Below are 14,140 nucleotides of genomic sequence, written 5' to 3'. Positions count from 1 at the left end.
TAAGGTGCCGTGGCATCCCGGTTGAAAACCACTGCCTTAGAGTATAAACACATAAAGTGCCTCTTGTTCATGCTATAAACATGCATTAACCTTTATTGATTCCTATGAATTAAAGAAAAGTCAAGGCGTTTTTCCTCAAGTTTGAAGGTAATTAGCTCAGTGTCAATAACCTTAAACTAATTAACTCAGGAAACTTTTAAAGTGATCTTTTTTTTTTAGCTCAATCGTTAATTCATCTGACAGCATTTGGGAATAAATGATTTAATCTCACTTCATGTTTCTCCAGTTATATATAAATGATTTAATCTCACTTAATAAATGATTTTTTTTTTTTTTTTTTTTATGTAAACCCCAAACACGAGAGGTATTAGAACCTATAGTACTTAGTACCGTGCTTGGGTTGGAGGTTGAGAACACGAAAGAAGATATTTGTTGACATTGGACTTGAACTTCTGTAGACTGTAATTTTCAGGAAATACGTATGAAGGAAGGTTGTTCCAGAAAACGGTAGTTGAATGAATAAATGAGGAAGATGAAAAGTTGGTTCTGTGAGTTTAGAGTTGGACAGTAAATGGATGTCGGCTGGTGGCGACACATGTTCGGACTGTTTTGAAAGAGAGAGCGGGAATTATAGAAGCCAATTCAGAACAAACGTGCCTATGGAAGTATCTGTAGAAGAGGGATGCAGCAGAAACAGTACGTCTATGAGACAGCGAGTGGAGAGACTTTGTTAAAGATGAATCATTAGTTAACCTAACTGCCCTCTTCTGAATGGAATCAAGAAACCTGAGAGAGGTTTTGGGGGCACCACCCCAGAACAATATTCCAAGGCAGGGCGGATTTGCAATTTATACTGAGTGAGCAGCTGTTTGGAAGAAAAGTAACGCCGAGAGCGAAAGAGAAAACCAAGAAAGTCAAAGAGCTCCAAGTGATTAGTGCTCCAAGTGAGTTGGGAGAATGGTACAGACAACAGATGAATTTGACACAATGAGGTAGAGAGATTTTAAGCCAGAGAAGATCAAAGAGAGGAGATTCCAAATTGCCAAGTCTCTGAAAGGGAATATCAGAATGGACATATGCACAAGTACCACCTTTGAGGCGAAAGGAATCATACAGTGAATAATTTGGGCATCTGAGATGAGCAATAGTTGAATAAACCGATAACTGAGATTCTAACAGAAAAAGTATATGGGGTTTGGCAGACTGCAAGTGGAAATGGACATCATTGAGATTAGAATTGAGACCACGTATATTTGTGAAATGAATTAGGAAGTGCTTGGGAGGTTTAGATCTTTTCGCAGATAAGCTTGCTCTATTAGTTTGACTGTGAGATTTAATCTCACTTCGTGTTTCTCCAGTTATGAATAAATGATTTAATCTCACTTCATGTTTCTCCAGTTATCAATTTTTTTTTTATAATGCAAATGGAAATGTGCAGCTGTATTCAGCTTTTCCACCTCCATCCTCACTTCAGATGATATGCAACTCAACAGAGTATATTCTAGCATATCAGTCTCAGTCAAGAAAATTTTTTACACAATGATTTCAATCATGATCCATTAGTTGTCTTTTTACATAACTGATGTTGTGAGTAATTACTGTGCATTTCTTCCTTTAGGTAAATGGATTATCGCTCCTAAATATTTGAATATTGAATTGGTAAAATAATTATTTTTATCTTTGTCAATCTGTTTTGTTATTCCATTGCTAGGTGTATGGCTATGAGTGATGATACAGTTTCTGCTTACTACTTTCCATTCCGCATCTAAGTTATGTTGTATATTTAGTGAGAATAAACGGTGGTAGTCTCCACTTTTATCAGTTTTATTTAGATAGAAACAGAAAGTGTTTCCTACGTATTAAAAAGCTCCCAGTGAACAGTCTTATGCAGTTATTGCTGAATGTCATCAGTTTAGCTTTGCAAAATATGCAGCTGTACCACAGTATGCTCGTACGTCAGCTAAAAGTAGCAAATGGATTTTTCACAGAAATTTTCTGGGATTATCAAAGATTTTAATATTGAACAGTGTGCTAATTTTACAACTCATTTTAAGCTTAATCCCCTGGTTTATTCTTATGTTCATTTGAATTGACTATAATAACTCACTCATTCAGTTGTCACTGTTGCTATATTACCACTTTAAGCAACAATTAATCCCCTTCCCTCATTATGAATATCCTTGGTCCAAATGATAGTACTAATTTTTATCTGAAGATTAGTAATTATTTTATTGGGGATGTACTTTACATTCTGTATAAGTTGCCCATCCAACAGCTTGTCACCCTTTTGGATTCACTCTGTTTAAACATAATACCATCTATTAAAACATTCTACTCCAAGTGGATTTCTGACTACTTCCTATATCTGTTTCTTCACCTATCTGTAAGGCTCTTGATTGCTTTTGGTACCCTTCCTATGTCCATAATTTATGGTGTTCCCAAGAGAACCACAGAAACGTATTTCAGCTAATCTCTCTAGTCAATCAGGCCTGGCAGAACAAACACAATAGCTACCTTTTTTATATATATATATATCACAGCAGCAGCATTTGACTCAACGGTAACATCTTCCCAATTGAATCAACTAGAGATGTTTTATTTATGTACCACCTCTTTGGCTACTTTCTCTTTTATTATCTGAAAATTTTTAAGCTTAAGTGAGTGGAATTTGTAGGTTGGTCACTCACACACTAGCAAGGCTTTTGTGGATTTATTGGATGATTGTTTTCTACAGCAACATGTTCGGGAGGCAGCTAGAGGGAGTAATACTCTTGATCTGATTATCAGTAGTGATTCTTCATGCATTAAGAACCTGCAGATAAAGGAAACACTAGGTGGCAGTGATCACAGTGGGATTTACTCAAAGAGATAATTACCATCGTGGTAAAGGGAAGGGCTGTTTTGCTTTGGTAAAGGTGACTACAGCGATCTGAGACAGATTTTAAATTCTATACGGTGGGACAAACTGATGATGTTACCAACAACAAATTCAAAATGGGAAGCATGCAAAGACAATCTTGGAAGTTACTAGGCTCTTCATACCAAGTAAGAAATACTGTTTAAGGTTTAGGCCCAAATGGATGTCAGATGAACTAATGAGACATGTGGCAGAGAAGAAAAATGCATGAGATACATAAAAATTAACAAGTGACACGGAAGCCTATGATAGGTATAAGCTGATCTGTAACCAAGTCACAAAGGAGATTAGGCAGACAAAGGCAGATTATGAAAAATCTTTGGCAAAGGATGCAAAGAAAAACAGCAAACAGTTCTTTACTTGTGTCAACTCTAGAAGGAAGGGGATGAATCAAATTGGTCCACTTGATATCAATGGTTCAACTGGTGATGATCCTGCTCAGTTAGCTAACAAACTAAATGAATATTTTTTTATCTACTTTCATACATGAGGAGTTATTCAGAGAGGAGAGGGCCAGAGGTGTATTAAACTATGGCAGTAAGCTAGATGATTTTGTAATAACTGAGAGAAAAGTGGAGGAGAAATTGTTGAAGATTGGCATTAGTAGAGGCATATGATGCAAGAAAGCAAGCGTATGCAGCACACCCAAAAAAAAAAAAAAAAAAAAAAACCCACTCCCATTTCACCCCTCCGTTCATTCGAAATACCTGTCCAGCTGAGCCTTAAATTTATTTAGGCTATCAATTTCCACAACAAAGGATGGAAGTCTGTTCCACCAACCAACTACCCGCTGGCTAAAGGCAAATTTCCGCACATCTATCCTACATCTGTCTTTCCTCAATTTGAATTTATGCCCTCTCAGGTGATTATTCTGAGCATGAGGAATAATTACATTGGCATTGAGCATGCTCAACCCATTCAAAGCTTTATACACCTCTATCAGATCACCTCGCCGGTGCCTAGTCTCCAGACACCGTAATTTGCAAAACTTAAGCCTTTCTTCGTAAGAGCAACCCTCTGTTCCATTCACTAATCTTGTTGCCCTTCTCACTCGTTCCAGCAGCTCTACATCCTTCTTGAAATGGGGCCTCCAGACCTGTATACAAGGTGTGGCCTGACCATTGCCTTATACAAGGGAATAATCACCTCCTTATCCCTGCTAGAAAAATTCCTGTATATCATTGACAAGACACCATGAGCTACTCTTGCAGCCCGTCTGCACTGCTCAGAGAACTCCATATCAGCCTGCACAATTACCCCCAGGTCCTTTTCATTCTCTACCACTGTCAGTGTAGTACCACAGAGTTGATACGTTGCTCTGGGGTTACTGTTTCCCATATGCAGTACTTTACATTTGTCAATGTTAAACTTCATTTGCTACTGCTCAACCTTTCCAGATCCTGTTGCAGCAGCATAGCGTCAGTAGTGTCCTTAACAACCATGCCAACCTTTGTATCATCTGCAAACTTGGACATTAAAATTGATATACCATCATAAATATCATTTATAAATACAGAAAACAATAATGGAAATAAATAATGAAAACAAAAAACAACAATAAACCACTAATAACATTAGTCCATGATGAGCAGAGTCCATTGATTACCACTGTCTGTCTTCTCCCCCTCAACCATCTCTTTATCCATAGCAGCAATTTGCCTCCAATACCACACTGCTCCAATTTGTGCAGCAGTCTTACATGTGCAACAGTATCAAAAGCCTTTCTAAGATCCAAATATATGATATCAAAGTTATTCCCTGCATCCAGTTCTTTTGTGACTGCATCATAGTATCCAATCAAATTGGTCAGGCAAGACTTTCCCTTAACAAAACCATGCTGTGTCCGAGCTATAACTGAAGTCTTGTCTAGATGATCCTGCACTGCTTCATTAACCAGTGCCTCCATTAATTTTTCTGGAACAGAAGTTAAACTCTCAGGTCCATAATTACTTGTGTCAGCCTTTGATCCTCCTTTGTGAATTGAGGTCACATTTGCACATCTCCAGTCTATGGCTACCTCCCCTGAGTCCAAAGAAGCCCTCATAATTATGGTTAAGGGTTTGCCTACTTCTTTTGCTGCCTCCTTTAATATAACTGGATAGATCCCATCCACCCCGGTTGCCTTTTTTATGTTTATCCTCAACAATTTCTCCCCCACTTTCCTCTCAGTTATTACAAAATCAACTAGCTCACTGCCAGATTTTACTTCACCTCTGGCATTCCCCTTCCTGAATAACTCCTCATGTGTGAATGTAGATGCAAAATACTCGTCTAGTTTGTTAGCCACCTGAGCAGGATCCTCAACTATTGAACCATCAATATCCAGTGGACCAATCTGATTCATCCCTTTCCTTCTAGAGTTTACATAGGTAAAGAACTCTTTTCTGTTTTTCTTTGCATCCTTTACCAAGGATTTCTCATAATCTGCCTTTGCCTCCCTAATCTCCTTTCTGACTTGGTTACAGACCAGCTTATATCTATCATAGGCTTCCATGTCACCCATTAATTTATATGTATCCCATGCATTTTTCTTCTCTGCCATATGTCTCAATAGTTCATCTGACATCCATTTAGGCCTAAACCTTGAACAATATTTCTTAGTTGGTATGTAAAGCCTAGTAGCTTCCAGGATAAGTTCTTTGAATGCTTCCCATTTTGAATTTGCTGTTGGTAACATCATCAGTTGGTCCCACTCTATAGAATTTAAATACTGTCTCAGACCATCGTAGTCGCCTTTACGAAAGCAAAACCCCTTCCCTTTATCCCTGATGGTAGTTACCTCTTAGAGTAAATGAGTAAATCCCACTTCAGCACACTGTAATCACTGTCACCTTGTGGTTCCTTTCTCTGCAGATTCTTAATATAAGAAAGGCACCTGAGGTGGATGGGATCAATCCAGTTATATTAAAGGAGGCAGCAAAGGAAGCAAGCAAACCTTAGCCATAATTATGAGAGCGTCCTTGGACTCAGGGAAGGTACCCATGGACTGGAGGTGTGCAAATGTATCGCCAATTCACAAAGGAGGATCAAAGGGGGGCAACAAGTAATTACAGACCTATCAGTTTAACTTCTGATCCATGGAAATTAATGGAGGCACTGGTTAAAGAAGCACTGCAGGATCTTTTAAACAAGACTTCAGTTATAGCTTGGACACAGCATGGGTTTGTTAAGGGGAACTCTTGTCTGACCAATTTGATTGGATACTACACTGGTATGCAAAACTTAAGGACCAACACTATTTCTAAAGGTAGTAGTAGTAGTGGCACATGATGCAAGTTGTTGTTGTTGTTGTTTGGTTTTTAGGAGCATTAGCAACTAAAGCCATATTGCTCCGGGATATGCGGTGGTCATTCCCTGACCTTTCCGCATCCTCCGTATTTGGTGGTGACGGGCTCGAACCCCGGTCTAATCAAGAAGCATGTGCTACGCACTGCTGCTCCTTCCCACCTGGCTACGGAGACGCCTCATGATGCAAGAAAGCAAGTGTAGGAGCTTATGCAGCATCAGCCAAAAAAAAAAAAAAAAAAAATCACACCATTCCCTCCAAATGCCTGTCCAGTTCCTCCTTAAATTTATTTAACCTATCAACTTCCACAACGACAGATGGAAGTTTGTTCCAGCAATTAACCACCCGCTGGCTAAAGGCAAATTTCCGCACATCTATTCTATATCTGTCCTTTCTTAATTTGAACTTATGTCCCCGTAGGTTGGTAATCTGAACAAGTGGAAGGATCCCATCAGAATTCAGCGTGCTCAACCCATTCAAGGCCTTATAGACCTCAATCAGATCACCGCGCAGGTGCCTAGTCTCCAGCCACTGCAATTTGCAGAACTTAAGCCTCTCTTGGTAAGAGAATCCCTTCATTCCCCTCACCAATCGTGTTGCTCTTCTCTGTACACGCTCAAGCAAATCTACATCCTTCCTAAAATGAGGCCTCCAGACCTGTACGCAGTACTCAAGGCGTGGCCTGACCATTGCCTTATACAGAGGGACAATCACCTCCTTTTCCCTGCTAGCAAAATTCCTATATATCATTGACAAAACCCCATGACCCGCCCTAGCAGCCTGTCTGGACTGCTCAGAAAACTTCATATCTGCCTGCACAATTACTCCCAGGTCTTTTTCATTTTCTACCACCTTAAGTGTAGTGCCACACAGTTGGTACGTTTCTCTGGGGTTACTTCTACCCATATGCAGTACTTTGCATTTGTCAAGGTTGAACTTCAGTTGCCACTTCTTAGCCCATCTGCCCAAATTATCTAGATCCTGTTGCAGTAGCACACTGCCATTACTGTCATTAACAACCCTGCCAACCTTTGGGTCATCTGCAAACTTCGACATTAAGCCTGATATACCTTCATCAATATCATTGATAAATACACAAAACAACAGTGGACCCAACACCGAACCCTGTGGGACTCCACTAATAACATTAGTCCACGAAGAGCAGCACCCATTGATTACCACCCTCTGTCTTCTCCCACTTAACCATCCTTTTATCCATTGTAGCAACTTACCCTTAATACCATTCTGCTCCAATTTGTACAGTAGTCTTCCATGCGCAACAGTGTCAAAAGCTTTCCTGAAATCCAAGTATATGATATCAAAATTATTTTTTGCATCCAGTTCCTTTGTGACCACATCATAATAACCAATCAAATTTGTCAGACAAGACTTTCCATTAACAAACCCATGCTGTGTTTGAATTATTGCTGCAGTCTTGTCTAGATGATCCTGCAATGCATCTTTAACCAGCGACTCCATTATTTTACCCGGAACAGAAGTTAAACTAACTGGTCTGTAATTACTCGTGTCACCCTTCGATCCACCTTTGTGAATTGGGGACACATTTGCACATCTCCAGTCCGTGGGAACCTCCCCTGAGTCCAAGGATGCTCTCATAATTATGGCTAAGGGTTTGCTTAGTTGCTTTGCCGCCTCCTTTAAAATAACTGGATAGATCCCATCCACCCCAGGTGCCTTTCTTATGTTTAACTTCAACAATTTCTCCTCCACTTTGCTCTCAGTTATTACAAAATCATTAAGCACACTGCTACAATTTGATAACCTTCTTCCATTTTCAAATTGTAATAATTCCTCACGTGTGAATGTAGATGCAAAATACTCATTCAGTTTGTTTGCTATCTGAGCAGGATCATCAACAGTCGAACCATCGATGTCAAGTGGACCAATCATATTCATCCCCTTCCTTTTAGAGTTTATATAAGTAAAGAAATCCTTGCTGTTTTTCTTAGCATCTTTTGCCAAAGATTTCTCGTAATCCGCCTTCGCCTGCCGAACCTCCTTTGTGACCTGATTACAGACTAGCTTATATCTGCCACAGGCTTCTGCGTCACCTGATAATTTATATGCATCCCATGCATTTTTCTTCTCTGTCATGAGTCTCATTAGTTCATTTGATAACCATTTAGGCCTAAACCTTGAACGATATTTCTTAATCGGTATATAAAGTCTAGTAGCTTCCACGATTAATTCTTTGAATGCTTCCCACTTAGAATTTACTGTTGGTAACATCGTCAGTTGATCCCACTGTACAGAATTTAAAAACTGTCTGAGACCATTGTACTCCCCTTTACGGAAGCAAAAACCCTTTCCTTTACCCCTGACGGTAGTTACCTCTTTGAGTAAATCCCACTTCAGCACACTGTGATCACTGCCACCTAGTGGTTCCTTTATCTGCAAATTCTTAATACACGAATGATCACTGCTGATAACCAGATCAAGAGTATTACTTTCTCTGGTTGCCTCTCGAACATGCTGCTGCAGAAAACAATCATCCAATAAATCCACAAAAGTCTGACTAGTGTGTGAGTGACCAACCCACAAGTTCCAGTCAATATTTGGGAAGTTAAAATCCCCCATTATAAGACATTCTGATTTACTGGCCCACTCTATTTCTCTGTACAATTGTTCATTGTACTCATTCGAGTCATTAGGCCTATAACACACTCCTACTCTTATTTTTGCTTTCGCAGTGCTTATCTCACACCAAACTGACTCAACAGAGCACTGTTCATCTATATTAACTGGGTGCACTTCCTTTGATTTTATGTTTTTCTTAATTAACAGCATAACACCCCCTCCCTTTCTGTCCTGTCTATCCTTTCTGTACACATTGTACTCCCCAAATTCCAGTTCTGCATTCCTTATATCTTTGTGACACCACGTCTCTGCTATCCCAACAATATCCGCCTTTGATATTACAACCACAAAATCTTTACTTAAGGTATTCTTTACTGATGAGAGTAGATTCAGTCTCAGCAGCAATTCTGGATGTCAGCTAATCTGGAGAGAGGTTGACATACTGTATCACCCCAAAAACATCGCTGAAAGGGATCGATATGGCAGTTGAGGTGTTCTCGTCTGGGTAGGCGTTATCTTGGATGGACATACACAACTGCAGATACTGGAAGGTGATACTGTAACCGGTGCACGCTACTGTACCGAGGTAATCCTTCCCGTGTGCATCTGTTCTGAGGTGCCATTGGCCCCGAGTTCGTGTTTATGGATGATAATGCTACGCCCCATAGCACTGCAGCTGTGATATGCTTTTGGAAAGTGAGGACATTGTTCATATGGATTGGCCTGCCCATTTTCCCCGATGTAAATCCCATCGAACACATATGGGACACTCTGAGAAGATGCCTAGCAGCACGTCCACACCTACCTGAAAATGTTCAAGAGCTGAAGATGGCGCTGACAGAGAAATGGACAATGTTACTGCAAGAACTTATCAACAACATTGTTCTAAGTATGGACAGTGGTGCAAAGCTTGCATCGACATTAGGGGTGGCCATATCTCCTACTGAGGACCACCTCTTCCCTTTGTTCCATCTTTGACAGTAATGCATCTGTATCATGGCAGCCAGTGCTACATTGCCATTTTTGAATAAAGTCCCTCTGTACCGTTTTGTTTCCGTTGTTGTGTCAGTGTTGTTTCCTTCATCATTTCTGTACCTCACGAGGTTCCTTTGCTATGCTTTTCCCATAACCAGGCCACTCCTATGAGAAGCTACAGGTGAAAACCTGACTGGTCCTTAAATTTTGCACACCAGTATATGACCAAGGAACTGGATGCAAAGAATAATTCTGATATCATATATTTGGATCTTAGAAAGGCTTTTGATACTACTGCACATGGAAGACTGCTGCACAAATTGGATCAGTACAGCGTTGGCGGCAAACTGCTCCAATGGATAAAGGGATTGTTGGGTGGAAGAAGACAGAGAGTGGTAATAAATGGAGACTGCTCTTCATGGAAGTGGAGTCCCCCAGGGTTCAGTGTTGGGTACATTGTTGTTTTCTGTATTTATTAATGATATTGATGGTGGTATATCAGGCTTAATGTCTAAGTTTACAGATGATATGAAGGTTGGCAAGGTTGTTAAGGACACTAATGACAGTACACTACTGCAACAGGATCTAGAAAAGTTGAGCACATGGGCTGAAAGATGGCAACTGAAGTTTAACACTGACAAATGTAAAGTACTGCATATGGGAAGCAGTAACCCCAGAGTAACGTATCAACTGTGCGGTACTACACTGATGGTGGTAGAGAATGAAAGTTCCAGGGGGTAATTGTGCAGTCAGATATGAAGTTTTCTTAGCAGTGCAGGTCTGCAAGAGTAGTTCATAGTGTCTTGTCAATGATATACAGGAATTTTTCTAGCAGGGATAAGGATGTGATTACCCCTTGTATAAGGAAATGGTCAGGCCACACCTTGGGTACTGTATACTGGAGGCCTCATTTTAAGAAGGACATAGAGCTGCTGGAATGAGTACAGAGAATGGAACAAAGGATTGCTCTTACAAAGAAAGGCTTAAGTTTTGCATATTATAGTGTCTGGAGACTAGGCACCTGCAAGGTGATCTGATTGAGGTGTATAAAGCCTTGAATAGTTTGAGCATGCTCAATGCTGATGGGATTCTTCCTCTTGCTTAGAATAATGCCTGAGAGCGCATAAATTCAAATTGAGGAAAGACAGCTGTAGGACGATGTGCAGAAGTTTGCCTTTAGCCAACGAGTGGTTGATTGCTGGAACAAACTTCCATCTGTCGTCATAGAAGTTGATAGCTTAAACAGATTCAAGGCAGAATTTGGAGCGAGTGGATGGGTGAAATGAGAAGATATATATATATATATATTTTTTTTTTTTTTTTTGGCAGATGCTGTATAAGCTTGCTTTCTTGCATCATATGCCTTTACTAATGCTAAAAAAGTTTACTTATAGGAATGATATGCATAATATCTGTACACAGGTTAGTCTTACACAAGGTGGGGCTTTATCAGCCTTGCTGTTCTGAGCGATTTTATTTTCGTTTTTCAACACTCATGCTCGGTGTTTTACTTATGCCCATGATGTATATTAATCTGTTTCTTTTCTTCTACTGCTTGAAATTTCACACCATATTCTTTTACATCTAGTAATTTAATTCAATTGTTTATTCAGGAAGTTGTTTTCTCTGGCCTTTCTGTAATTGTGGTGAAGTCAAATTATCCTATTTTTTTCTTTGTTGATGCATCCATCTTCTCATTGGATTGTGGTCCTGATGAGCTAACTCCTGCAAAACTTGTTAAATTCCTGGTTATACTTGGACCTTAAACTATATTACAAACAGTGTTCTAAACTGAGACTCTCCATACTGCAAGCTTCCTGGAATATCAAATGTGATTTAACCATGATCACCACTAGAGGCATCATTCAAGTATGCAGTTTTCTAATACATCCCATTTTTCTTTATGGCTCAACACCATGGCCATCTACCTCACAGTCTTCTCTTTGCCTTTCTATCCATCTGTCTTATCAGTTGAATATTTTTTCATCGTGGACAAATGCCACATTACATTTTCTGTAAGTTCAAAGTTAAACTCTACAATGGTTTCTGGGAATGTTTACCAGACACAGCGGTCATCAACATGTGGAATTACATTTATTGTGAAATCCTGAAGGTAGCTACTGTATCTTCTCCTTCTATGGACTTCTGTCCATACGCTGGTTGGCGAAATGAATGGGCAATGTGACTAATGTACAAAATCAAAATGTTCTCGGTTTGCACATAAAAGTTGCTTTGTTGTCATTTTTTTTTATTATTATTATTTTTTATAAGTTATGAATTATTAATATCTGCTATTGTTCCTGAAATGTATTGCAATGCATACATTGAATAACTTGTTTTTATGCTTGCTTGTAAACCAGTCTAGCTTCAGTGTGTTGGGATATCATCCCTTTTTTTTTTTTTTTTTTAGCACACCAAAAACAGCCCCAGATCAAACTTCAACTGAAATACCACACCAACAGCTCCACCTGTTCCACAACCTCCAACCTGCACAGTAGACCAATGACGGTTCACAAGGCCATCCAATAGGCACATCACAGAGATTGCTACTAGCATGGATCAGCTGGTGCCCAGTCCAGCTCTTAAAATCCCACAACAGGTCATTGTTGGCTCTAGCCAGCCAACCAGAGTTCAGCATACAGACTCATCTACCAAATACATTCAAAATGATGTTATGCCACATGCCAGTCAGTGGCACAACAGATGCCATAACGCCAGTAAAAAGAAAACCATTTTTACCAGCCAGTGCAGGTGCACGCAATCCTGCCATTAATTATAGGTCATACAGTTAGACAGTAATGCACTAGTCCTTTCTAAACCTTTGTGTTATTCTTAAGGCCAATGTTGAAGAATTCAGAACTCAGAATTCAGAATTCAATGTTGAAGAATTCAGCAACACAAATATTTTGTAAAATTAATTATATCCTTATCCATATAAATTTTGTCTTATTTAAATTAACTGTTGTTCATCAGCACCCCTTTTTGGAACTGGAAGTTTTGATTCTATAAAAAATTCCTCTAATTGCAACTTTTAGTTTTCGCATAATAGATATTTAATTTTTTGCCAGACTTTTGGAACACATTGTACATATACTACTATTGTTTCCAATAACCATTTGGTTACCATAAAAGAAAAAGAAAAAATATTTAATACTACGTGCAAAGGTATATTAGCTTGTTTAAATTAAAATCTAGTGCTGTTCAAGCTAATGTAAAAGATCAATTATTTACAATATAATAATTTAACATCTGAATACCAATACTCAGCTTCACCAATTATCATCTATCATTTCACCATACTATATCATCATCATCAGCCATTTTCAATCCACTGCAGGATGAAGGCCTCTCCAGCAACTTTCCAGTTCCTTCTGTTTTGTGCAATGGCCATCCATTTACTACCCACAAACTCATGGATTTCATCTGTCCATCTCCATTGTTGTCTTCTAGGTTTTCTTCTAGCTCCTCTTGAGTACCATTCTGTTATTTTCTTAGTCCATCTGTCATCATGTCTTCGAGCTATGTGTCCTACCCAAGACCATTTTAGTTCTTTAGTTTTGATAAGAATGTCCCTTACTTAAGTTTGCTGCCTAATTCATGTGTTTCTCCTCTTATCTAACAGTCTGATTCCCAGTATAATTCGTTCCATTCTTTGCCGTGTAGTTCTCAGCTTTTCTTCCATTCTTTTGGTGAGTGCCCAAGTTTCACTTCCATAAGTCATGTTGGGAAGTATACATTGGTTCATTATTTTGCGTTTCAGACAAATTGGGATATTGCTCCTCAGTATGTGACTATACTTCCTGAATGCTATCCATCCAAAATTTATTCTTCTCTTGACTTCCAGCCATTTATCATTATTACAGCTAATGACTTGTCCCAGATAAGTATATGACTCCATCTTTTCAATTACTGCTCCTTCAATCATTATATCCCTTTCTGTGGCATTTTTGTTCATCATTACTTTTGTTTTAGCCATATTCATCTTTAGTCCAAACCATACTATATACTGTAGTTTAAATACAATCTAAGGAGACAGCATCTGTTTCCAAACAGAATTTCCTTAATTTTTACTTAATTTGTTACAGTAACACAGCAGAAAACCTGTCACAGTGCCTATGATTACTGTTCTCATAAGGGTTTCATGTTTCAACAAACATGGTTTTTGAATTCTACACAACTTTCCTTTCCTAAAGTAGTCAAGCATCTTTGCACTCCACTATTACCCTACTGGTTGATAATAGGAAAGCAGAGCTTACTACTGTGTCACCATCATCATCCTAACTACTACTAACTGCTGCAACACTGCTTAAAATGTCACTCTATCTGAAAGGGAAAAAAAAAAAATCACTATTATTCTGTTAGTC

At 39.1% G+C, this 14,140-nt stretch overlaps 1 protein-coding gene across 1 annotated transcript in view; it reads right to left on the bottom strand.

The window, feature by feature from the left end:
• Positions 1-14,140, bottom strand: part of alpha-Man-Ib (alpha-Mannosidase class I b) — a 189,605-nt gene that overhangs the window by 146,755 nt on the left and 28,710 nt on the right. Inside the window, exon 4 of the mRNA XM_090390023.1 lies at positions 11,288-11,360. Coding sequence (XP_090246149.1) covers positions 11,288-11,360 — 73 coding nt within the window. The remainder of the gene's footprint in view (positions 1-11,287; positions 11,361-14,140) is intronic.

This window comes from Mastigoproctus giganteus, chromosome 2, assembly GCF_048544385.1.
Source record: "Mastigoproctus giganteus isolate SK-2022 chromosome 2, ASM4854438v1, whole genome shotgun sequence".
Classification (NCBI taxonomy): domain Eukaryota; kingdom Metazoa; phylum Arthropoda; class Arachnida; order Uropygi; family Thelyphonidae; genus Mastigoproctus; species Mastigoproctus giganteus.
The sequence above is the reverse complement of the archived record's forward strand: the minus strand, read 5'-3'. Positions and strand labels throughout refer to the sequence as shown.